The 26,597-nt window shown below is 42.7% G+C and overlaps 1 protein-coding gene across 2 annotated transcripts in view; it reads left to right on the top strand.

Annotated features, from left to right (window-relative positions):
- Nucleotides 1–288: 288 nt before the first annotated feature.
- PRKD1 (protein kinase D1) overlaps nucleotides 289–26,597 on the top strand; it is a 154,578-nt gene continuing 128,269 nt past the window's right edge. The window contains exons 1-2 of one of the 2 annotated variants that reach the window (XM_042445516.1): nucleotides 289–879; nucleotides 1,772–1,981. In XM_042445516.1, the coding sequence (XP_042301450.1) occupies nucleotides 862–879; nucleotides 1,772–1,981 (228 nt within the window). In that variant the 5' untranslated portion in view covers nucleotides 289–861. The remainder of the gene's footprint in view (nucleotides 880–1,771; nucleotides 1,982–26,597) is intronic. The other variant, XM_042445512.1, reaches the window with a different exon arrangement.

The raw sequence follows: 26,597 nt of genomic DNA, 5'->3' as shown, positions 1-26,597 counted from the left end.
TGATTTCGAGGATGGCGTGATAAAGATGAGAGAACATAAGTACAACCATACCAGGCCATACCAAATGCCGATCTAGTCCATGATTCAGTTGTGTCCACACAGACAAGCAATTACCGCGTTTCCCTGAAAATAAGACACTGCCTTATATTTATTTTACCTCAAGAAGACACACTATGGATTATTTTCAGGGGATGTCTTATTTTTATTAAGTATGTTACAACAATCTACATTTATTCAAATACAGTTAAGTCTTCTTCTTCCAGAACATCATAACTCTCCAAAGCCTAATTTCCATCCTGAATTTCTTGAGACTCCATTTCCTTTAGAACCATTGGCCAAAACCTTTATTCCTTGGATGCCTGGTGTGCTGTATTTCTTCAGGTGCTGGAAAGACAAACTCCTCCTTCCTGCATGAGATGTAAAGTGCTTCGAGTTAGAAAATGACATCCACTAGATAGGATGTTTTGTGTGTGTGTGTATGTTTGCTAAACAGGACAAAAAAAAATGACAAGTGGTGGGTGGGATTCCTGATCATTCTCCATTCACAAAATAAAATGGGCGAGGAGGAGCAGCTGAGATGAGGGACACAGCAGTCAGCATGAAGGGAGCCCCCAGCTCTCTGTGGTGACAGCTCCCTCCTTCTCCTGTCAGAACATAACTGGTAATGGTAGTGGAGCTCTGTGGGATGGGAGGCACCTCCCAAGAGTTGGCTGACAGGTAGGAGCTCCTACTCACCCACCAACCTAACCCAGCACAGAAGCTGCCAAAAAAGCAGGCAGGACCCAGTTGCTCCAGGCTCTCCCTTGTTCCCTCTCACCAGAACAGCAGCAAGTGGAAGAAGCCTCAAGAGGAACAGCTGGGATGAAAGCAGCTTTGAAGGTATTCCTGAGGGAAAGGGGAGTTGGGCTGGGGAGGTTCTCTCTGCCAGAAAGGGCTTCCAGGATAAGGGTGGGGGAACTGGGGATCTCGATCTCTCTCTCTCTTTTGGTCGTCCTTTTCACTGCCAGGGCTTCCAGGCTATGGAATTCTGGGCAAAGGTGCCACAACAAACGACCATACCTAGAATTCCACCGCCTGGAAGCCCTGGCAGTGAAAAGGACGACCAAAACGGATTATTTAAATAGTGTAGAAGTTACTTTAACCTCGCGGTGCGCCTTAGCCGAGAAGAGGCGGCCAGGCGGGTCCCTCCTCCTCCTCCTCCTCCTAATAATAATAACAACAACAATACTAATAAAACTTTATTTTTTGACCCCGCCTCTCCATGAGGCGACGGAAGCCCTGAGTCCCTTTTGGCTCCCACCTTCGGGCTCCCTAAGGGACTTGTCTCCCTTTCCAGACCCGCCACTCGGGCGCCGGAGCTGCTGCTGCTGCTGCTCCTGAGGCCGCCGGGTGGCGGCTCTTTTTTGGCGCCGACGACGAGGCTGGCTCCCCGCCCTTTCCCCTGTCCCTTCCCTCCCTCCCTCCCTCCCTCCAGTGGCTGCAGCCCAGGCGGCCCCATCGCCTCCTCCTCCTCCTCCTCCTCCTCCTCCTCCTCCTCCACGGCCACCCCGCCTGGCCTTTCTTCTCCTCCTCGACCCTCCTTTCCCCCCTTCTTCTTCTTCTCCTTCTCTCCTCATTTTTTCTCCCAAAGGGAGAATTTGTTTTGCTTCCAACTTGTAGGTTTGGACCAAACTCCTCCTCCTCCTCCTCCTCCTCACTGAGCTTCTCTCTCTTCTCCTTTCTTTCTTTCTTTCTTTCTTTCTTTCTTGGTCTCTCTCTCTGGCCTTGGAAGTTGTCGATGAGCGCCCCGCCGGTGATCCGGCCGCCCAGTCCTTCGCCGCCGGGCAGCAATAGCAGCAGCGGCGGCGGCGGCAGCGGCATCTCTTTCCACCTCCAGATCGGCCTCAGCCGGGAGCCGGTCCTTTGGCTCCAGGACTCTTCGTCGGGGGAGTTCAGCCTGGCCCACGTCCGGGAAATGGCTTGCTCCATCGTCGATCAGAAGGTAAAGCCGCCGTGCCGGGAACCTTTCCTCCTCCTCCCTCCCTCCCTTTCCCCCTTTCCCCTTTCCTCCTTCTCCCCGTTTTTCCTCCGATCCTTTCAACGGATGGGCCGAGAGTGCCTCTGAGCGCGAACAGAATGCCTGCCTGGACCACCGTCAGGGGAAGCGCTGGAAGGCAGATGTCGCTTCGACCTCGTTTTATTAAGGATCGGAGGGAAATCCATACGAAAACTGGCGGAGCCGTAACATCATAATAATAACAATAACAATAATAAAAACAACAATAATAGTTTTTTATTTATATCCCGCCTCTCCCTCAGGATCGAGGCGGCTTACAACACAGTACATAAAATACAACGTCGAGTTAAAATACATCCCCATTAATTTCTTCCCCCGCCCCGTCCATACTAGGATAAAATATCATTAAACAATCAAAAACATTAAAAATTAAGAATTGAAAGAATTACCATTAAAAGATTAGCTGTTGTTGTTGTGTGCCTTTGTGTCCTTTCTGACTGATGGCAACCCTGTATGGTATTATTATTATTATTATTATTGGTCTTTAAACAGAGGCTGGATGGCCATCTGTCGGGGATGCTTTGATTGAGAGTTCCTGCATGGCAGAAAGTCAGACTGGATGGCCCTTGCGGTCTCTTCCAACTCTATGATGCTATGTTTCTATGATTTATGTAGGATTTGCACAGCGCTTTACATAGCAGAAATCAAAATGACCTAAGGATAGGGTTATTCGTCAGAGGGTTTTCCTGGCCAGTTCCTTCAGAGGGGGGTTTGCTGTGGTCACCCTCTGAGGCTGAGAGAGTGTGACTCACCCAAGGTCACCCAGGGGAGGTGGGGGACCAGTTAGCCCTCCCATTTAACCAGTTCAGGGTTTTCAGAGCAGTGGTGGGATATTACATGGTGGCTATGAGTTTGTTTGCCTGTGTATATTGTAATGTAATAAGGTAATTCAGTCCTCTTCGCCGCTCAGTTTGTCCCTGTTCTCCCCACCTCTCTTTTTCCATCCTTCTTGTTACAAAGAGTGATTAACTTGGGGGGTAGGAAAGAGGACAAGGGGGTGGGAGCTCCCCAGCAGCTGTCAAAATAATAACACTCCCGCCTTTGCACTGCCCGCTGGGAAAGGAAAAAAGTTTCCACTTCATCCAGCCAGAAAGCAAAACAAGGCAGCCCACTTGATGGAGGAAGAGATCAGATCAGCAGCAAACCTGATGCCTAGAAGCAGGACACTTTGGGGGATGTCAAGGAGGTCTGAAGAAGGTCCTCTCTTTCTTAAAGCCAGGAGTCAGCTCTGTAATGAAGTAGAATTCAAAGATATAGCTATGCTAGTCTGTAGAATCAGTACCTAGAGATCTTGTAGCACCTCTGAGACTAAGTGAAAGAAAGAAGTTGGCTGCATGAGCTCGCCTAGACTTAAGACTACTTCCTCAGAAGCATTTGGAGGAATGCATCTGAGGAAGTTGACTTAAGTCTAAGAAAGCTCATGCTGCCAGCTTCTTTGGCCCTCCACATTTTGACTTTTGTGGATTTGATTATTTGTGGTTTTGATTCCTATGTTCTCTCTAGGAATCTCTAGGCCTTCCAGTGCAACTCTGCCAGAAGTTGACCATAGAGTTGTGCTGGGGAACCTAGGAATTCCTAAAGAAAACACTTCTCTGTGCATTTGTAGGTCCTTCAGCATGATTCTGTGATCAACCTCTGGCAGATGTTGACCATGGAATTGCACTGGGGGACCTGGAGATTCCTAGAGAGGTGTTCTTTCAGGCAAAAAATAGTATTTTTTATTTGTGGTTCTTCCACATTAACAGGGATCCTTCACCCATAACCCCAGCAAATGTGGAGGGACCACTGTACACGATCTCTGTGCTGAAGTGTGAGGAGTTCCAAAGTGGAACTTACAAGCCCAGTTCTTCTTTACTTTTACTGACTAGTAAGCCCCCACTAGCAGGGACTAGCTCCCATAAAAGTGTGCACAAAACACTGCAGCCTTATAGCGCATGCCTGTACATGCCCTACTCAGAAGTAAGCCTGGTTGAATTCAAGTGGTCAGCTTTCTGGTTAAGCATGTATAGAATTACAACCTAAGGCACTGCACAGCACTTTCAGCCTAAAGATCCACAAGAGCTGTGCAGTAGTTTGGGTTGTCCAGATTCATGCTTTTTAGTGGAGTGAACGCAGTGTGGTTAATCATTTGTCCAAAAAGTACATCTTTACTTTGAAGTTATGTTTAAACCCCCCTTTTACACTTGTCCTGTATGTTTTAATCCGTCCCTCTTTTGTCACAGTGTTGTTACTTTCTGCTCCTTGGTGCCTTAGTAAAATTCTTAGTGAATGCAATGATGTTTGGTTTTGAGATATTTGTTTGTAAGCATGCCATATATGCTTCAGTCTCATTGAGAAAAATGAAGCTAGACACAACCTCTTGTAATATATATATTGTATATTTACTTGTTTTTTCAAATTGCACACATTGGATAAATTACTTTTTTTTTTGACTGCCTGAGGATGCTGGAAGATACAGCCTAAAAAGTAACTTTTCCAAGCGCTGCTAAATGGATATCATGTTGTTTTGCCAAATCTGGCATGCAATAATCTTAGTGATTTAACATCAGAAATACAACTTAAACATAAAAGCAGCTTGAAAACACACACACACACACACACAGCCCAGATGAAAAACACATTTAACTTAGTCAAATAAAAAGGCAAACACCACTCAGCTAGTCAATGCTTCCTTCTATCTGTGCTGAAGGTTTGACCATCTTTTGCTGATCATTTGTTGTTGTTTATGCTCGATTCTCTGAAGCCCTGCATGCCTTACAACTGGTTCCCAGGTGATCTGTCATCCAGGGCCAGACTCTCTTAGTTTAAGCAATAGAACAAGATAGCTGTGCTCTCAGGCCATTTGGTTGGGAGACTTGCCTTTTTAACCCTCTGAAAGTGATGACATCTGGCAGTCACACAGGAAGCACAACTGCCTCCTAAAAGTGTGAAGAGAACCTTACAGACAAAGTGCTGGCTTGGTGTGGCATCAACTTTTTGAGAAACAGTTTTATTAGATGTATGAAATGGACTGAAAAGGTGGCAACTGATGATGTATACTGTTGGCAAGGAAAGTTTGACAGCTTCATTGCTTGTTCCTCACTATCTAGAAGCTAAAGCTGATGTTAGTTCTGCATAGACACATTGAAATGAATGGGACTTGCTGACCATAACTCACTTAAGCCATCATTTCTTTGTCATGTGATCCAACTTCTTTCTCACTGAACTTTTGTCTTTCAGCTTCTCTTTTGGGGAGGCAGGTCACCATAATGCCAAAACAGTAAATTCCTGGATTTCTAAATTGTGTCCTATATGGACAGTTCTTATTAAACTTTCTAATTCAGAGATGGATGGATTGTGGCTCTTCAGACATCATACAACTTCATGCCCCATCATTCTTACTGAGCACAGCTGGTGGTGAGGAATGCTGGGAATTGCAGTCTAACAATATCAGTTCAGCCCCAGCAAGAAACCAAGTCATGGCGTCAAACCTAATCAGGTAGTCTTCCAGGAACTGACAGGTACTGACAGTATAGTACAGCCTTCTCCATCATGGTGCCTTCCAGACTTCTTGTACTACATCTTCTGTCATGCCATCAATCACCAAGTTGATTACAACTTTCACTGTATCAAGCTAGCATGGTAGCCCATTTCCTGAGGAAGCCTGGAGTTCTAGTCAAGCACATCAGGTGTGTGTGTGTACCGGGTTCAAGAGGAGGGCTGGTATACTGTTTTCTTACTCCTGTGGAGTGTACAGTGGGCTCTTAGTATCTTCTGGGGTTTGGTTCCAGGACCCCCCCATTGCAGTGGCATAGTAAAATACAAAAATATACAAAATGGCCAAATCAAGGTTTGCTTTATAGAAAATATATAGAGAGAGGGGCGGGGAGGAGGAGGAGGAGAGAGAATATTACCAAGCTTTTGATGGGTAAATTTGTGGATAACAAAATCCATGGATATTGAGGGCCAACTGAACATCTTTAATGAGGAACAGTATTTTCAAGAAAACCAGCAAGTAATATACAACTTTCTGTATCCTGGAAAGTGCCTGATGCAGAATATGTGTAAAATTACTAGTTGGATACAGTACTTAAGCAATATCCTGCCTTGTTATTCTTCTTAATATGGTACATGCATTACTCATGAGCCTTAACTGCAATATTTCATTTCTTTTTAATGGGTTTATTTGATAGCTGCATTGGAAGGCAGAACAAGAGAGATAGAGTCCAGAGTGATGTTTTAGCTTCATCATAGTTCAGTTAAGCTGAGTGGTGACAATTGCTCAAGGCCATCAAGTGACCTTCATGGCTGAGTGAGTATCTGAACAGGGATTTCCCACATCAAAGCTCAACCCTCCAGCAACATAACACTAGCTCTGAGATGATGGGTGAGGGAGTTGCAGGGGTGACTATGGCGTGGTAATAATGTGTGTGTATAGTGAACAAAGCTCGGTAAATATTTCAGCACACAGTCTGTATTGTAAATACACTGAAGAAATGCAGACTCTGAAAAAAGAAAAGAAATAAAAGCTGATGTGAAATTACAGAGTTGGGGGCAATGAAGGAGCTATATCTATAACCATTTTTTAACTTTGTGTTTAAACTGCACCTTCCTAGTGGCAAAGGGCTTCCAAGTATTAGGAAAATGAGAAATTGCAGAAACAGAAATAGTGCTTTGAAGAAAGATGGTTTGGTCCCACAGAACAAATGGGTGCCAAGCTTGTATCTGTTGTGTTGTTATTTAAAAAAAAATCCTGGAAATATCTAAGATGCAAAAGCATTTCTTGTTACAGAAGACTGTGGAAAGGCTGTAACAACTATAGGATATCATGGCTGTGCATTAAAAATATAAATTTCCTTGGGAATGATGTGTGCTATGAACAGAGATGTTCAGATAGTCACATTTCCAGGGAGAAGGTATGAAGTTTCCAAATTCTTTGGTGATTTTTGATTTAAACAACTTGTGTGGTGTGGAAGTAAGAAGGTCATCCCTCTCGGCTACACCTTCAGATGCTTGTCAAAAGTTTAATGGGAACAAGTATCTGTTACATCTCTTCCAACTCTATGATTCTATGATTCTAATAGGAGTGAAGTACAGTGTCTCAGAATACAGTGTCTCATATTATTATTGTTGTTTCCCAAAATTACATGTTTTATTAAATAGGCAGAAATATCCAATACAAAATTGTACATGTCTGTATAATCTCTAGACGCTATTCTTTGCTTGTACAAAAAAATCCTTTTCAAGCACAGCTTGGAAAAATTATCTTTTTGGCCTACATCACCCATAGCCACTGGACCTATTGTCCAAACAGTAACTTTTACCGAATCTGGGTTTATTGCCTTACGCCGGAATCAAGGATTGTCAAATGAATTAGTCATACTCTTGGATTTTCAGTGTTCTTTCTGCTTCTCTCGATTTTTTTTCTCTTTCTTTTTGGTCAGTACCTTTAGATCATTTCAGTGGAATGCAGAGTTACTGGCATTAAGAAAACATAGCAAGGGCTAACTTTTTCTGCTTCTAGGTGGTAAAGTGATATGGAATGGGAAAAGGCAACGTAAACAGCAGCTTCTCATGTTCTGACACCTGCAGTGTGCTTAGCCGGCTTTTTGATGCTTATGAAAAGCCTTGTCTTGGGGGGGACAAATTGAGCTTGGAGCAAATGGCTGTGATGATAAGTGTGTCAGGTCCCAGGCTGCCCAAGAACCAAAAGAAGAAGAAGTGAGGGTAGGCAGAAGTCTTTCAAAAGGACTGGTGCTGAATTTCAGCCTGGGGAATTGGCATGTGACCTCTGTGCATAATGAGGGTAATTGAATCGCACTTTGTTACAGCCCGAACTATCTAGCTATAGAATTGCTGAATACAACGATGCAATAAACACAGAGCAGAAATTGTTAACTTCCTAGGGCCCAAAGTAACTGTTTTGCTTACTTGGCCTCTGTCTTTTTGTTCTGTGATTCTCAAGAGGAACAGATCTGTGACCAAGAGATTCTGTCAGGAATTATGCTGGTATCTTCTAGGTGCAAAATGTTGCTAACATTTGGTTTACACAGTGTTATTTTTCTCAAGCTCTTAAAGGTGTTTGTTTTTAACTGTTGTCAAATTGACTTCCACTGATAGTAAATCCACTGAATGAGAGATCTTCAAGTAATGATATCATCAACCGCCCTGCTCAGGTCGTGCAGACTCAGGGCCCTGGATTCCTTCATTGAGTTTATCCATATGGAATGTGGTATTCCTCTTTTCCTGCTATCTTCTACCTTACCAAGCACTATTGTCTTTTCTAGTGAGTCATGATGTAGCCAAAATATGACAGTCTCAGTTTAGTCATCTTGGGTTGCATCCACACTGCAAAAATAATCCACATTGACACCTCTTTAACTGCCATGACTCAGTCCTATGGAATTCTAGGAATTGTAGTTTGTTGTGACACCAGAGCTCTCTGACAGAGGAGGCTAAGGGGCTGGACAGATGGATGGCATCCAGCTGCCCTTTTAATGGTTGGATTGGTGCTGCAGCAACCACATGCTGCAGCACTGATCTGGTCTCTAGGGAGCACAAAAAGGAGCTGGGAAAATGGTGTCATAGCTGTAGTGGAGTGGCTTTCTGACACCCTTTTGGCGCTACACCAACTAGATTGCCGCGCACCATCTAGAATGGGGCAGAGTCACAGCATCCAGCATGTGGACACTGCACCATGGCTCCGCCTTCAGGCCGCCACAAAGTGCTGGTCTGTAGAGCCCCTCAGTCTCTCACAAAACTACAGATCCAAGAAATCTGTAGCATTGAACCTTGACAGTTAAAATAATGTGAAACTGGATTATTTCTACAGTGCAGATGCAGCCTTGGCTTTTAGGGAGAGTTCAGGTTTGATTTACTCCAGGACCCATTGATTTCTCCTTTTAGCAGTCCATGGTGTCCATAGAACTCTTCTTTTCCAGCCCCACGTTTCAACCAGGTTGATTTTCTTTCCTGTCAGCTTTCTTCACTGTCCTGTCATCACACCCATTCATAAAAATGGGAACTACAATGGCATGGATAATACTAACTTTAGTATTCTGTGATATATCTTTACACTTCTCGATCTCATCTAGTTCCTTGATAGCTGCCTTTCCAAGTCCTAGTCTTCTTCAGATTTCTTGATAGTAGTCTCCACTCTGATTAATGGTTGAGCCAAGGTATGGAAAACTTTAAACTATTTTAATGTTGGTTTTAAAGTTAGGTAATCATATGTGGTCAATATTTTTGTTTTCTTCATGTTCAGCTGTAACAATAATCTGTTTTTAGAACTAATATCTTCATTTGTATGTTTGGAGTAAATAATCCTCCCTACTTTTCCTATAATTATAAATTCATATATCTCTAAAGACAATCATCATTAAATACCTTGAAGTCTTTGATTTTTCACAACACTGCACTGTAATTCAGTATTCTGCATAGATTATTTATTTATTTAATGATGCCCTGCCTTTCTCTATGTACAAGATCAAGGCATCTTACAAGGAAGTTTTTGGTTTTTTTTGTCAATACCAATATTGCTTTTGTTCAACAACATTTATTTAATCCTCTGCATACCTGGGAATTCAGATAAATTATACAGTTCAATTTTCAAGAAAATATGCATAAGGTTTTTTTTGTATTAGTTAATACAGAAATTAGGCTTTTTGTATTAGTTAAATGCATGATTAACTATCAGTAGTATGGCATTTTCAAAGTTTGGCTTCTCTCACTCAGGTTTGTACTAGGCTTAGGGGCAAAAAGCAGGAACATCATTTTCTGAAGGGCAGGTCAGGTATCACATTTCTGTCCCATCTTTGGACACCATGTTTGTGCTCAGTTTATTAACTCTGTCTTTCTTGGCTGGTTGTAATGAGTTGGAAGAAACTGAGGGTCTTTAGAATAACCAGTCTTCATGGTAATGGTGCAGTTTCACCTTGTCTGGGGGTAGTGGTGGTAGAACTATTTTAAAATAAGCCTTCCATTGATCCATGTGATGTATGGCAGAGAGCATTGGTCTAGTATGGACATTTAGTCTTTAATTGAAGTAATCAGATAGGTGGTGGGCATGATCGTTCCAGACACTTCAGGAGGTAGTAGATTTTCGCAATTCATTTCAGTCCATCTTCAGTCTGGGCAGGGCAATGAGTTTACTATTATTGATTTGGTAGATGCTGGTATGCATGTATGTGTGTGTTCCTGTTTGTTCTCTTATCTTTCAGCATCTACCACGGTGCGGCTCGTGAATTCATGGATACCATGACTTCCATGGGCCTGTCTCAACTGGTCTCAGGTCCGACGCACTCTGCGGGTAACACACTCGATTTGGTCTTTTGTACGGACTTGGAAAATCCGTGGCCGGAAATAACTAATATTTCCCCCCTGTCATGGACGGATCATTTTCTGGTAGAGGCAAAAATCAAGGCTTCTACCCAGATCCCTCCCGGGGGTGGTGGACCTATTAGGATGGTCCACCCTCGAAGGCTGATGGAACCCAGTAGGTTCCAAGCAGCCCTAGAGGGGTACATGGTTGGAAACGATGGCGACACTGTTGATGCCCTGACTACCACCTGGGACACTGATCTCTCCAGGGCTATACACAGTATCGCTCCCAAGCGCCCTCTCAGGCCTGCTTCCAAAAAGAAGCCCTGGTATACGGAAGATCTCCGGGCAAGGAAGCGGGTACTGAGATGGATAGAGCACCGTTGGCGAAAACACCAGCGCTTATCCGACCAGACTCTCCTAGATCATCTTTTGGATGACTACGGAGAGGCAATACGTGCAGCTAAGAACTCGTTCTATGGTGCACGTGTTGCATCCGCGGAGTCGCGTCCGGCAGAGTTGTTCAGGGTTGTGAGGGAGCTAACTCAGCTCCCTCCCGCCCCGAACCAGATCCTTGAACCTACCAAGGCCTGCTGTGACCAATTTAACAACTTCTTCGCGGATAAAATCTCTCGGATAAGCGATGAGCAGCATAGAGCAGATCCTAGATCAGAGGCCTCCAGAGCTTCCGGTGGACTCGGTTTATACTGGATCAATTTAGTCTGTGAGTATGATGATGTGGACAGGATCCTTAGAAGTGTCGGAAGACAACCTGCTCTCTCGATCCTGTCCCTCATGGCTAGCGGCTCAGGGGGACCAGTAGTAACTTCAATTGTTACAAAACACCGGATTATTAACATCTTTGAGGGAGACATTCCATCCAGCTTAAAATTGGCCGTAGTAACCATTGCTGAAAAAGCCTTCCCTCGCCCCCCTGATGCATAATAATTATCGGCCTATTACGCTACTGTGCCATTTTTGGGGAAGGTGATCGAGAGGGCGGTTGCAATCCAGCTTCAATCGATCCTGGAGAAACGGATTTCTTGATCCATTTCAAACCGGCTTTTGGACGGGGCTACGGGGTTGAGACTGCCATGGTCGCCTTGGTCGATGATCTCCGGCTGGCATGGACAGGGGTAGCGTGTCCCTGTAGTGCTCTTGGACATCTCAGCGGCTTTCGAACCATGACCTGGTATCCTTCTGGGACGCTGGCATAGGTGAATCGGGGGCACTGCGCTCCAGTGGTTCCGGTCCTACCTCTCTGGGAGGTCCCAGAGTGGTGCAGCTGGAGACATTGCTCCGATGAGAGGCCCAACATCGGGGTCCACTCGGGGGCCATTCTGTCTCCCATGCTCTTTAACATTTAATGAACACCGCTGGGAGAGATCAATCCGGAGACATGGGGCGGGGTTAGCGTACGCTGATGACACCCAAGTAGTCCTCTATGCTCCGATGATGCAGTGACCGGGGAGGGCAATCTCTCAGATAGCAGGCTGCCTGGAGTCGGTAATGGGTTGGGATGAGGAAAACAGACTCAGGCCTGAATCCAAAGAAAACGGAAGTAAACTTGTGTAGGTTCACCCGGCCCAGGGACGGTGGTGGTTCCACCTGTTCTGAACGGGGTCACGCTCCCTAGGAAGGACACAGTACGCAGTCTGGGGGTGCTCCTTGCCTCGTCGCTCACTCTACTCTCAGGTGGTGCGACGGCGAGCGCCTGTTATCAGCTTCGGCGGAACGCCAGCTGCGTCCCTACCTGGACCGGAGGGACCGTAAACTGTAGTACAACATCGGGTAACCTCGCTTTGACTTCTTGCAATGTGCTCTACATGGGCACCCTTGTACCATACCCGGAAGCATACAATAGTGCAGAACATGGCAGCACGTCGGTCACTGGTGACGTCCAGGACCAGTCATATAAAACCGGTGCGTAAAGATCTCCATTGGCTGCCTAATCGCTTCGGGCGAATACAAGGGTTGGTTAGTAACTATAAAGCCTAAATGGCTTGGCCCAGGGTATCTAGAGGACCGCCTCTCTCCATACAATCCGCCCCGCACACTCAGTCTTTTGGGTAGCAACTGCTAAGAGTTCAGGGCAGGCTGACATCTACTTCGAGGGGGCCTTTACCATCTTGGCCCCGAACCCTGGAACTCGCTGCCCCGCCGAGCCTCCGCTCTGCCGCCTCCTTAGCCCGTTTAGGAAGGAGTTAAAAACCTTATTGATCTACAGGCTTAGCTACCCCTGACTTCTTAGCCCCTGACCGTTTCCTGACCTTCCTCTATGTCAGCATGGCCACTGGCATGAGTGTTTTTTTAATTCTTTTTCTTGTAATTGTTGGTTTTAGTGGAATGATTTTATTGTATTTTGCTAGTATGTTGTTAACCGCCCTGATGTATGAGAGCGCGTATAATAATAAACTTTTATTATATTTATTATTTTATTATTATTATCTATATTATTATTATGGGTGGGGCTTCCTCCTTTGTTGGGGTTCTGACCCTTAAATGGTTGTTTTCCCTCTAAGACAGCTTATTTTGGAATCTCTCGCGTCTCCTCATCCTTATTTAACATCTGTATGAAATCACACTATTTTGTATGGGTGGGTTTGCCTCAGTAGGCCTCTGTCTCTATATATACTTTTCGTCTCCCCTCCAGGCATGTCCCCCCCCCCGCCCCCACCAATAATCTGAAAGTGGGAATGGACTATGTAAGATGTCCCATATCAAGGGTCAATGCAGTTTAAGAGTCCTCTTGGGCTCCCCCGGATGCCCAATTTGGGGACGTGTATCAGAAGTTTTATATCTTCCACAAATTTGTTAAGTGTGTCTCTTTCTAGAAAAAAAAAAAGAGATCTACCACTTTGTTACATGGCTCTGGTAACCTCAAGTGTGTTCAGAGGAATATGAGACAGGATTAAATAGTCAGGTCCCGTTACCAATTTTTGTATTTACAACTAAAATGTTAAAACACACAACAAATAATCTTGGATTGGGTCAAGGTACAGGAAAGAGAGAATCTCTGATAATGAATGTGGGGAATGTCAGAGAGGTAACATGTAGGATTGTCCGGACCAGTCCAGTTCTGGGCACAATTCAAGTGCTAGTTATGAACATTACAGCTCCAACAGCTTTATCTCCTTCTGTGAGCCTGCATGATTTGTAAAGTTTTAAAGGTTTCTGTCCTTCAGGTGCATTGGGTGAGGACAAACGAGGCCCTTTCATTGGCTGGTTCCATCTTATATAATTCCTTCCCACAGGAGGCTTAGTTGGACCCCTGCATCCTTTGCACTGGTGGGCACATAACTTTTTTTAGGCTGCATTTGATTTTTATGTTACTGTGATAGAGCATCTCTTTAATGGAATGTATTATATGTTTACTATGTTTTAATTGTGCTTTTAACTGTTGTAATTTAGTTTTTTAACAGAACTGTTTTTTAATGTTTAAAACTTTTCCATATACTGTATTAGATTTTAGTGTCATTGCTTTTAACAATGTGAATTGCCTCAATCTCCTCTGGAAAAAGGTGGGATGTAAATAAGATAAATAAAATAAAATAAATAATGTCCAACCTGTTGCACAGCAGTTTTGCACTTCTTGGGGTGTGCTCTACACGTTAAATAATGCGTTTAAACAACCTTTAAGAGCTGTACTTCCATCCAAAGCAATCCCTGGGATTTTAGTTTACAAGTTTTTTTTAGCCTCTCTGACAGAGTGCCTACACAACTCAATCCCAGGTTCTGTAGGATGGAGCCATGCAGTTAAGTAGTATCAAACTCATTATTTCTACAGTGTAGATGCACATCAGTGATGTAATTGAGTCTCCCTATCTGGAATTCCAAATTCAAATATCCAAAATCAAAATTGTCCTCATTGGTGTCTGAGAAGTGACACTTTTGCTTTCTGATGGTCCAGTGTACACACATTTGTGCATAAAATTATCTTATTAGGTATAAGGTGTATATGGAACATAATGAATGTCATGTTTAGACTTGGGTCCAGCCTCTAAGGTTCTTGTCATGGGTATCAAATATTCCAAATTTGAAAAACTCTGAAATTCAAATACTTGTAGTCCCAACTGGACAGAGTTGCTAGGAGGCTTGGCTTCCTGGCAGCCGATCATAGTTTTCAGGCAGACTATGCATGCCATGTCTCCACCCACAGGCTGGCATAAAGGTGATGGTCTGTATTCCCCTAGGAGATGCAAATCATTTCTCATCAAAAATTTAACAACAGATACATAGGTATGGGTTTAGTTTGAGTCAAGGCCCAGTAAAGCTTAGTTCTTGTTTGCTTTCAAGTAGTTCTGATTTATAGAACCCTAGGCGAATATCATGGGGTTTTTTTTGGCAAGATTTGTTCAATATCATACTCCATTTTTTCCACAGCTCACTCTTGCAAATATTCTATAAAACACACCCTGCCATATGCAGAGTACATCCACACTGAATCTTCCCTATAGTGTGGAAAAGAGCTTGAGTTTCAGTGGAGTAAGGTAGATCGGTAAAATGTGACATCAAGAAGCTTTTTGGAGACCCCTGGATTGAGTGTTAGAAATCAAACATGCCTTAAACATGGGGCAGTAGACAACAAGTTTTGAAAAGCAATGTTTGCCTTGCCACGACTGAGAATCTGGATCCGGTATTTTTGTTCTCTGTAATAACCTCTGGATCCAGCATTTTTGCTCATTTTTTCTCAATTGGATAACCCAAGGTGATTTCTGCTCACCTCCCCTTCCTGAGAAGAGCTGGGAAGCAACAAGTTCAAAGTAGTAACTGGTTAAACATTGTTACATACTGAGGGTGCATCAAAAGTATATTTCTAAAGTAACAAAAAAGCAAGAGTAGAGTTAGAAACAACTGGCGATTTTCTAGGTACAGGCATTCTCAGGATAAATTGTAAAGACATTTAACGTATACTAGAAGAATTTTCCCTTAATTAATTTAATTTTCTTCTCTATTTAAAGTTTTTCCCTCCTAAAAATAAACAGGCAATAGAAATAATAGCGGTTAACAAGTTATTTTTTCAACACCACAGTTCAACAGGACAACAGTTTCTTTTCCAGCAGTATAATGAGTACTTATCCTCATTAATCAGTGTTGTAACTATCATCTACACACCTGCTCTGTGTCATACCCCATTTGATGGCACACAACAAGAAAAAGAAGTAATAGGAGCAAGTATATTTAAAAAGTAACTTTCAGATTTCTGATCTTGAGACAACTGATTCTAAATATCTAATACAATGACTTGACTTGAAACACAGCTGGAAATTATTCCATATATTTCAACCAGGAGAAATTGAGTGCAGCCAGGCCTCCATATCAGTGGGGACTTGCTTCCAGAACCAAGCAAACAAATAAAAAACTGGGGACCACCCAATTGTCAGTGGACTAAAATGTACATGCATCCATTGTCAGGCCATGTGCATGCACTGCCAGTGATGATCATAGAATCATAGAAAAATAGAGTTGGAAGAAGCACAAAGGCCATTCAGTCAACCCCCTGCCATGCAGGAACTCTCAAGCATACCCGACAGATGGCCATCCAGCCTCTTTTAAATAAATGGGGTGGGGGCCATCCAAGATGGCTAGCTTGCCTATACGAAGGGCCAACTGTGTTTCTTCTCATTCTGGATATAAGAAATTTTGTTTGGATAGACCAAAAGGCTATTACTGCAGCATGATGTTCTCAGAATGGTCACCTAAATATCTATAGGGAGCCTTATACATCCTTTGTGTTAATTGTTATCTCTGTCTCTACTTTTTCCTCTCTAAAGTTTGGAGAGAGTGGCCATTTTCCCTATCAATGGCGGGTTACAGACACCGAAAAGCGGTGGCCTGTACCCGTCCCTTTCCCGAGGTATCGGGGCCCCAGTGGCCAGACCGGCAGCCGCCTGAGGCCCCGATCTGCCGCTTTCTGGGTTGCAGGGAGGCGGCAAAAGGCCGCTGCCCCGCAGCCTGGAAAGGGGTGTCCTGGGGCTTCAAGCCCCAAGGACACCCGCAGCAGCGGGGAGGAGGAGAAAGGGGCTGCTTGGCCCCTTTCTCCTTTGGTCCGCTGGGCGCAGCCGTGTGAAGGCTGCGCCCAGCGGACCAAACCAGGAAGGAGCTCCAAAACGGAGCTCCTTCCTGCTCCATGCTAAGGGTGCACTAAGCGCCCTGGCGCGGAGCGAGGATGTCACATCCGCGCCGCCCCATATAGAGGCGGCGCAGTTGTGACATCGTGATGGCGGTGGCCGTGTGAAATGGCCGCCGCCATTTTGTGCGCGCCGAGTGCGCACTAGGGTTAGGGGGATGCAGAAGCACCGCCCCTTTTTAACCCTAGTACGCGCTCCACGCGTACTTTCTGGCCCGTTTGTAATGGGCCAATGTCTTATTTGATCACATATGATTTTCTTTTTGATCCATTTTAGTCAGGGTTTTAGATAGGTCATTCCACAGAAATGGCTCAGACTTACATAGTAAATGATATTTTAGTGGCAAAGGCTCGGCGTCAAACATTGGTGCTGATCCTATTGGATCTGTGTGTAGCCTTTGAAACTTTGGATCATCAGAACTTACTATTATGATTGGCATCATTGGAATTAACAGGAGACACTCTGTCCTGGTTTAAATCTTTTTCTTTCTTTCTTTCTTTCTTTCTTTCTTTCTTTTTTCTTTTTTTAAAAAATCATTTCTCAGCTGTTTTATTTTGAGGAACTATGGCTCAGTACAGACAGGCAAAAAGTACCGTCCTGCAGGCAGGGTTAGGGCTGAGTGTCCCCATGCTCACAGCCCTCCCTGTACTGCCCGGTACCATTTTGGTGCACGGCAATGCATACAGCATGCACAATGATGACTTCCCTTTGGTGCAGCGTTGTGCCAAAGGGGCGTGATCAAGCCACCTGGTAGCGGCTATGGCACCGCTTCACAGGCACAAAAAGTAGCTGGTTTTTCCAGCTCCATTTTGTGCTCTGCAGAGGCCAGATCGGTGCCATGGTGTGCATTTGCCGTGGCACCGATCCAGGGCAGAAAGGGGCAGCATCTCACCACCTCTTCCTGCCCATTTGTACAGGGCCTACGTCAGCAACCTTCCCTATAGCTGAAGGGGTGCCTCAAGGATCAGTATTAGGTCCTCTTATTTTTTCATTATATACACTTCCCCTTCAATTTTTTATTCCAGGGATGGATTTCCAGTATCACATTTACTCAGATGATATTCAGCTCTTCTAGAACTTTGATTCAATTGATACTACTGTATGGAAGTCTCTGATGGACTATCTCTTTAGTGTTTCTCTCTAGATGACCACTCACTGTCTTAAGCTGATCATCGATAAAACAGAGATCGTGGTGTTTCAACCTGACCGCCCAGTAGCCCCATTTTCATCCCCTTCACTGTGCTTACAGGGTTATGCAATGGGACTCTGCCTCCATTGCCAGGAACACTGGAATCCTGTTGGATGATTGTTTGTCCTTATACCTCTTTATTGGGATAACTGCAAAGGCATGTAACATTGATCTTTTTGAACATCTATAGGATCCATAAGTTTTTAACTGTTGAGGCTGCCCATTGTTTGTCCAGGCCTTGGTTGTATCACACTGGCAGATTTGCTTTCCTGCAATCTTACTCCTCTGGTTTTAATCTAGAACAGTGCTGTTTGGGTTGTTTTAAATCTCATGAAATACTCACATGTCTCTTTCCCTTGTAGATCCCTCCACTGGCTACCAGTTCAGGCCAGAGCTCATTACAAGCTTTTGGCCCTTGTATTTAAGGCCCTGTGCTTTAACTTCCTCCAGTATGTGACAGCTTAGCTAACATAACATACCATCTAGAAATCTACAAACAAAGGATTCCACCAATGCATATGGCTCTATCAAAGCTACCAGCCTTTCAGGACCTGGCTCCACATTTGTGAAACAGTCTTCCTTTGCACCTCTTTTGTAGAGGATCTTACCTACTTTCATAAAGGGTTGATGAATTCCCTCTTAATTTTGCTGGACTAAGGGGCTGTATAGGCCTCCCCTTTTAGTGCCAGATTGGGGTCGTGGCAACTACATGCTGCAGCCCCCATCTCGCCTTTCCAGGGCGCAAAAAGGAGCTGCAAAAAGCAACTCCTTTTTGTGCCCCAGAAAAGGGCACCATAGATGTGGCACCATGGCTTTTTGGTGCTCCTTTGGCGCTGCGTCATGTAGACACAGTGCCAGAGGGGTGCCATGTGCTGTGTGGTGTGGCCCGCAGCACCACGCTGGTATGAGGGTGGAGTCAGACCATGCACCGTATAGACACCACACCCCAACTCTGCCCCCAGGCTGGCCTTAATAGCTGGTCTGTACAGCCCCCTAGTTGCTGAGTGTGACTAAGATTATATGTGATTAAGATGCTGGTGGGAAGAAACATCATGTAGTTCCAGAATGTGAACTATATAAGTACCCTTCCAGTGTGGAAATGATTGTCTGGTCTTCCACAGTCCATCTGTCTTTGGAAGAAAAGGGAGGAGCAGCCAGGGATAATAGCAAAATTTGGCTGATGGAAAACCAGAATATTGGTTATGGAGTAGAATTTTCTGTATATTTTAGTGGGGTGCTGGAAGTGAGTGAGAGGGAATCTTTTCTTGACTGCATCACAGCAAACTTCATCCTTTGACTTGTTCTGCAGGCTTTCCTGCTTCATAAGTTTAAAGCACAAAAACAAATAAACACAATGATGCATTTCCCCTTAATTGTATGTTCTTCTGCTTTGACTGAGGGCCTCCACCCTTCAAACATAATATTAGAAGTGCCAATAAAGAGCAGACTGCTTAAATGGACAAATAAATAAATAACTCCCAAAGATGTTCATGTACAGTGAAGTTCTATTTCAATCAAAGGGTGACTTGTGCAAGCCACAGATGTTGTGTGAGTTTATGATTAGGGATATACCTTTTAGTTGCTCACTTGGACAAACCAGTGGTAGCTAAGGAAGTCTCTCCCCCCCCCCCCCCCCCCATATATGCACCACTGTGCGCAATGTTCAAATATTTGGGGACAGGCTGCTGCTTCTATTTTAGTCCTCTAGCACTTGGGTGCTTGAATGTTGACAGCAGGGTACTTTTGACACATTTGTTTGAGCCATATGGAGCAATCTATTCTGCTTACCCTGATTTTGATGCCCATGTTTTTGCTTGTGGTATAAAGTTCTTCATTATTTTAATGAGTGAAGGGGTTATGGTAACAGTTAAAAGTGAACAGATGAACTTAATGGCCTTTGTTTCTTCAAGCTTTGAAGGTACTCAAGACAGTTTATAGAACTTTAGACTTTTGGCAGTCATTTGCATACAATTAATTTTTTTTTAAAAAAATTAAAGAACAGATTCTCTTCAAACATCTTCTTGTGTTATTGCTGTAAGTTGAACGTTAGAAGTGATACCATGTGAAACACAAGTTGTTGGAGTCAAGTGCCTGCAGTTACTGTTTACAAAAAAGAAGCATGCAACACATGCATATGTATGGATTAGAACCATAAACTGAGATTATAGTAGATGGGAACTGGATTAATAAAACAAATATGCATTTTCCTGATAGCCACAAAGTAGGCAATATCTCCTGTATAATATTTAACCTCCACCTTTTCACACCAGGAGGAGCCATCAACACATCTGAATTACAGGTGGTGAAGAATTTCATTTGGTTCATTTATTTGTTTATTTTTCAAAATGCACAAATTACTAATTAAATTTGATAGAGTTTGATTTTTAAAAAAAAATACTGGGAGAAAGCCAGACTGAAAACCTTCCCTTTTCTGTATATGTTTGATCCAGGATTACTGCTATTTATTTTTTGTGTGTGATGAAGTATAACTAATACTATCTTATTATGCATAATGTTCATGTATTGTTTCTCATTGCGTGTGAGAGGAGGGCAGGGTGAGAGGAATTGACAAGGGGACTTTTGTCTTGAGACTCCCATTTCCATGAAATATTCCTCTTCATAGGCTGCTGTTTGGATCAGAAAACAGAGTGCATTTATCCAGAGGAAAGTGGGTTATAAACCTATGGGAGTTTACTGTGATGCACAACATTCCCTTTTTTGTTTCCACTAGAAAGCTACATTTTAAACAGGCAGGAAAGTAACAGAGATAATAGAAGATTCTCTTCTGAACTTTTCTAACAGGCTCTTGCATTTCCCTGTATTTGGTCATGACACTGTACAAATGTCTACATTTAACTGAAATCTAATCAATATGCCAATCACAGTTCAAAGTGTCTATGGTCCTTGTTTATGGATTGCTGCCATAGGTTCCTCATGATAATTGAATAGGCTCATTCCAAACACTACCCCTTATTAGGAAAGCAATGTAATTTAATTTGTCAGTGTACAAAAGTAACATTTTTGCTGTTCCCAATATAGCACTTTTTTTGGGGGGGGATAAATAAAAAATGAGCAGCTCACTTAAAGCATTTATAAGTTTGTAAGGGTGACAAGGTGTCAGCCATCCAAGAAATAAGGGGCTTGTGCAAAAGCACCCTGCTATGACTCCTCCAGTACCTGCACTTCCAATTACAGTATGCCTTCCACATTTGCTGAGGTTAGGGGTGCTGGACCTTCATGAAAGTGAAAAACTGCAAATAAAAAAAAAACATTATTTTTTTATCTAACAGAACACCTCTCTAGTAATCTTTAGGTCTTCTGGCCTAAAAGCTGGCCATAGAATTCTGCTGATGCCCAGAGAATTGTTGTTTCTAGGGATCTCTAGGTCCTCCAGTGGAATTCTGTGGGCAACTTCCAGAACAGTTGTGCTGGAGGACCTAGAGAGTCCTATAGAGAACCCATTAATTGAATCCATGATTAATCTGCAAAACCCTTAAAAAGGCAAAGCCACAAATGTGGAGGCTGACTGCTCATCAATTTTTATCTCATTCTTTCTCAAAATGATTCTACAGTCAGCCTTCCTTAACCACGGATTTTTTTATCCACGGATTCAAGCATCCACAGTTTGAGAATATTCCCCAAAAATATAAATTCCAATTAGCAAACCTTGATTTTCCATTTTATATAAGGGACACCATTTTACTACGCCATTGTATTTAATGGGACTTGAGCATCCACAGATTTTGTTATCCATGGGGGGTCCTGGAACCAAACCCCAGTGGATAACAAGGGCCCACTGTACTTTATAGAGGAGCTCTGATGAAGATAAGAGGTATTTTGATTCACTGTGGTGCAGACAGCATATTATTTTGATTCACTGTTGTACAGACCATTAGTGCTGGAGTGAATGGGAGTTGAATTCCAGTTCCTGTGAAGTTGCTTTCCCATGAGGCAAGTTATATAAATTAGATAATTTGCCATTTGAAACACAAAGTATCGTGGCTGGGAAATGTAAATCTAACTATGGCCCATTACAAACAGACAAAAAGTACATGCTCGGCACGTACTAGGGTCAGAAAGGGGCATCCTTTCCAGACGTCCCTAACCCTAGCACGCGCCAAGCACTTACAGAATGGTGGCGCCCATTCTACATGGGCGCCGCCATCTTGACATTGCAGATGCCTAGCGTCCGCATGCCACGTGGCGGAAATGCTGCCGCCAGTGCGCCATTGGCGCTTTGGGACACCATTTCCGCAGTGCAAAAAGAAGCTGCTTTTTTGCACAGTTTGGTCACTGGGGCTCCTCCATGCAGCAAATGACGGTGCCGGCAGACCGCCCTTTTTGGGTGGTCTGTAAAGCACCAATGATAAATAGTAAAAGAATACATTTGACAAACAAGGCTGAACGAAATTTCCAGGAATTCAAGAATATTGTTAAATGTAAATCCTTTCATTTCATCATCGTAGAGAACAATGATTCTGTTACTGTAATTGAAATATTTAAACATTTAATGGAAAACATGACCATCAACATGTCTCAGTAAAACCTTGAGACAAGAGAGATGTAGACCTACAACTGTAAACTTGTCAATAGATTGATAGGCTCTTTTGCATGTTACATAAGAAACAAAAGGAATTTGTGCTAAATACAAGGAAAATTATTAAAGCATCTGCCCAACATGGTTCTCAAGTTAATATTCCACTGTGTCTATTGGAATGCTTTTTCAAGGTTAAATTTAATGATACTAACTAGCATGTTTCTCTGCCATTTCTAAAGTCTTGGACTTTAGAATTTACAGTCGGCCCTTCTTATACAGTCGACCCTTCTTATACACGGATTTTTTATACACGGATTCAAGCATACACGGTTTGAAAATGTTCCAAAAAAGTATAAATTTCAAAATATCAAACCTTGATTTTCCATTTTTATAAGGGACACCATTTTGTTAGGTCATTATATTTAATGGGACTTGAGCATACACGGATTTTGTTATACACGGTGGATATTGGAACCATATCCCAGCGTATAACAAGGGTCCACTGTAGATATTTCCAAGCCTAGAGAATTGCCCTACTGGTTCTTTTTGTGGGATCAACAAACCAGGAAATTAAACTTTTGATTGTCACCCACCAGATTTGTAAACCAGGTGACATTGCTGCTAAACCAGTGGTTTGCAAACTTTGGTCTTCCAGATGTTTTGGACTTCAGCTCCCAGAATTCCTGTTTGTTGGACAAACTGACTAAGGCTTTGGGGGGCTGAAGCCCCAAACACCTGGAGGACAAAAGTTTGGAAAACACTGTGCTAAACTGATAAAAGTGATTAGTGGATTCTTTTTTTCTAGAAGATCTTTTTACAATAATTAATGATTTTGGAAAGGTCCCTGGCAGATGTGAAAAGTAGTTATTCTGATTATATGGGAAAAAGGAAGAGAGCACAACCCTTAACCCTTAAAAGAGAAGAGAGCACAACCCTTAATATGTCTATAATGTTATTGTCCATGTTTGGAAAACTATTGGCTTCTTTTGTTAACTGCCCTTGAGTCAGCTAGGGGTTATGGGGATGCTGTGGGTGAGACATCTCCAAGCCACCCTGTCCTCCACTACTCTGCTTAAATCCTGTAGGTTCATGTCCTTAATTGAGTGTATCAATCTGGTGTGTGGTCTCCCTATCTTTCTGCTGTTTCCCACCTTTCCCAGCATTACTGTCTTTTTGAGTGAGTCATGCCTTCTCATGATGTGGCCAAAGTATGTATGGCTGGAATCTGTGCTGAAGAATGTTGAGCATAATTTGCTTGCTTAGGATATTAATGCTATGGTCCTATAATTGCTGCATTTTTGTGTCTCTTTTTTGTGGATTGGGATGTACACTATGGCCCAGTATATACCGGCACCGAAGGATGCCCTCATCACGTGTCGAGGGCATCTTTGTTGTGTGGTGTTGAATAGATGGCTTGCGGCGGCACAAAAAGGAGCCACTTTTTAGCAGTCCTTTTTCCGCGTATCAGCACCACACAATTTGGCTGCTGCAGCATTGCTACACAGCAACAAGAGGTGGCTCGCGGCTTCCTGATGCTCTGTATCGCACCTATATCGATCATTTCCAGTCTATTGGCCTCCATTTTGTTTTCCATATTTGTTGACATATTAGTTAGAACGAGAGTTTCTTTTGCCTGTGTGCATTGTAGTAGTTGGATTGGAATATCTCCAACTGCAGCTTATTAAAATTTGCTTATTAGAAGTTGGGGTTCATCTTCATATGGTTCTTCTCTCCAGGTGTCATTCATTTTTTCATCACTTTTATATAACTTCTGTGTATTGTGTATTATCCCCCAGTGTCTTTTTATTTCTCCTTAATATTGTAGTATGTTGTCTTTCATGTCAAAGAGATTTCTAACCCTTGGTTTGGATTTCACTTTGAGTTCTCAGATTTTGTGGTGGTACCTTGTGCTGACTAAAAACAGGGGTGGCAATCATGCTGCTGGTGGGCTACATGTCACCCTGCCAGAGGTTCTCTATAGCCCTTGGCCTTCTGCCTCCCTACAAACAACTGAGCTAGCCCCGATTTCTCTTTAAAAATTATTGTGTGGGTACAGTCTACATGGAAAACATTGTCTTCACAAACCAGCCAAAATGCTCAGAAATTTCCCTAAAAGCAACCAGAATGTTACTCAGGGTTTTCACAAATAGGGGATGGACAAGTTTAAAATGACCTTTTGAGCATGCCCACTCTAAATTGTTTTAGATTCTATATCGTAACCAAAACCGTGGGACAAATTGTTCAAGTAGAAAGAAAACTTGTATTTAATTAAATCACTTCATCAGTGCTCACCAGCACAGCTATATTGTATTCAGGGACACTATTTATATGTGGTAATTCAGAGAATTTAAGGAATTAGATAAGGATTTGTACTTTCCTCTTTCTTACTCAGTTGATATTTTTCAGATTTATCTTCCTTTCTTATTACAGTGAAATTTGAACCCCTCCACAAATTGGTATCGTGCAGGATATCTGTTCTAATATTTGCTTATGATGTTGTTGTAATATATCACTTGAAGTTAGGTTTAAAATTATAAAATTTACAGAATCAGTGCATTATATATAAGCTATGGGAAGTCCCTGGTAATGATATTCTCAAAGGAAGAGAGCTAGATATAAATGGAAATGAAATGAATAAGACATTGGACAAGTGTTTTCATTTAAGCATCTGACTATACTTTCAATTTACACTTAACTGGTTTGTCCATAGGGAATACTAGAGCAAGTCATTATCTGAGTGCTATCATCTTTTTTATTATACAAAAGAAGGAAAATAGTTCCAGTTGCTATCCAGGTTTGTCAAGCAAAGCCATTTACTCAAATCCTATATGGAGCACCAGTATGGTGTACAGAGATATATGAAAAACTTTAGCCAGGATTTTAAAGAAGGGAACTGGTCCCAGGATGTGTGGTAGGAGCAACTTTAAACCTAAAATCAGAATTATGCATGATAGTGTGGAAGCAGGTGGTGTACTTGCTGGTTGTTCGTTAGACTGAGTGGTCCCACCAGTGTATAAATTTATGTAACTCTGGTGGATTTTTATAAATCCAGCTGGAAAGAAGTTATTTTTTATTATTAACTGTGCTTTACTAGAAAGTATCTGGGATTAAGAGAAACCAGATGGGCTCAAACAGCACCTTCAGTGTTCAACTTTAATTCACTAGGTAATATTCCCTAACATTAAACAAAGTGCTTGTTGCCTGCAGAATGCATTTCAATGTACTGTATTGTGTAGCTTTTACATTTGCAAGGTCCAATGTGATGCAGTCTCAGAAGCTGGAAGGATGATAGGGAGGTTATTGAAACAATTATGCATATGTTGATTTATTGTACCCCCTTTTTTAAGAAGTAGAGGGAATTAGGTATTGATATCCCTTCGAGGCTCTTCCAGTGAATCATTCTTAATAATACTCTCAGTGTACAGTATATGGAAGGATGAAAGATTAAAATCACCTAGAAGGTTGTGATATTTTTAAATGTAATTTTGCAGACTAGACCAAAGATATTAGTCAAGATATAACATTAGTGGTTGCAGGGGCCAGGTTTCTTACACTGGGTTCCTCTGTGGCCATATAGATGGACAGTCAGCTTGCCTCGATCCGTAGGGAGAGGTGGGGCAATATAAATAAATTTATTATTATGATTATGATTATGATTATGATTATTATTATTAAAATGCCACAAAATGAAAGGAAATGCTGGAAATGGCAGAAAGTCCACTTCTGGTTTTGAAAAAAAGTATTTCTGATATCGAAAAGATGTGTGGGTGTGGGTATGATGTCAATTTGCTGAAAAGGGAATTTGTTGATTCTTTCACTCTTTCAGGAGTAGCAGTTCATCCTCTTTGTATTTTTCAAAGGGTGGTATGGGACATTTAGAGGGGGCTAGGCTTCTTGACTGACATAGAGGAAACAAGAAAAAAGTGCAAGGACCCAACAGTGGGAGGCAAAAAAACTTGCATAGGCAGCAAGTAAAAGGGAACTATGGTCTGCGATGTCTCTACACTAATGCACAGAGCATGGGAAATAAGCAAGATGAACTCGAACTCCTAGTACAACAAAGCAAATATGATATAATAGGCATCATTGAAACCTGGTGGGATGAGTCTCAAGATTGGAATGTGGAAATAGAGGGGTATAACCTTTTAAAGAGAAATAGGCCAAACAAGAAAGGAGGAGGAATAGCACTATATGTTAGAGATATTTACAACAGTGAAGAGATCCAGGACATCAATCCTGGAAGCCAGGTGGAGAGCATCTGGATAAAAATTAAAGGGGAGAGAAACCACAAGGATGTTACGGTGGGAGTCTACTACAGACCCCCAAGTCAGACGGAGGAATTGGATGATATCTTTCTAGAACAGATGACCCCACATTCAGAAAAGA

This window comes from Sceloporus undulatus, chromosome 1, assembly GCF_019175285.1.
Source record: "Sceloporus undulatus isolate JIND9_A2432 ecotype Alabama chromosome 1, SceUnd_v1.1, whole genome shotgun sequence".
Taxonomy (NCBI): Eukaryota; Metazoa; Chordata; class Lepidosauria; order Squamata; family Phrynosomatidae; genus Sceloporus; species Sceloporus undulatus.
Note: the sequence above shows the minus strand (reverse complement) of the source record. Positions and strands in the feature narration are given on the sequence as shown.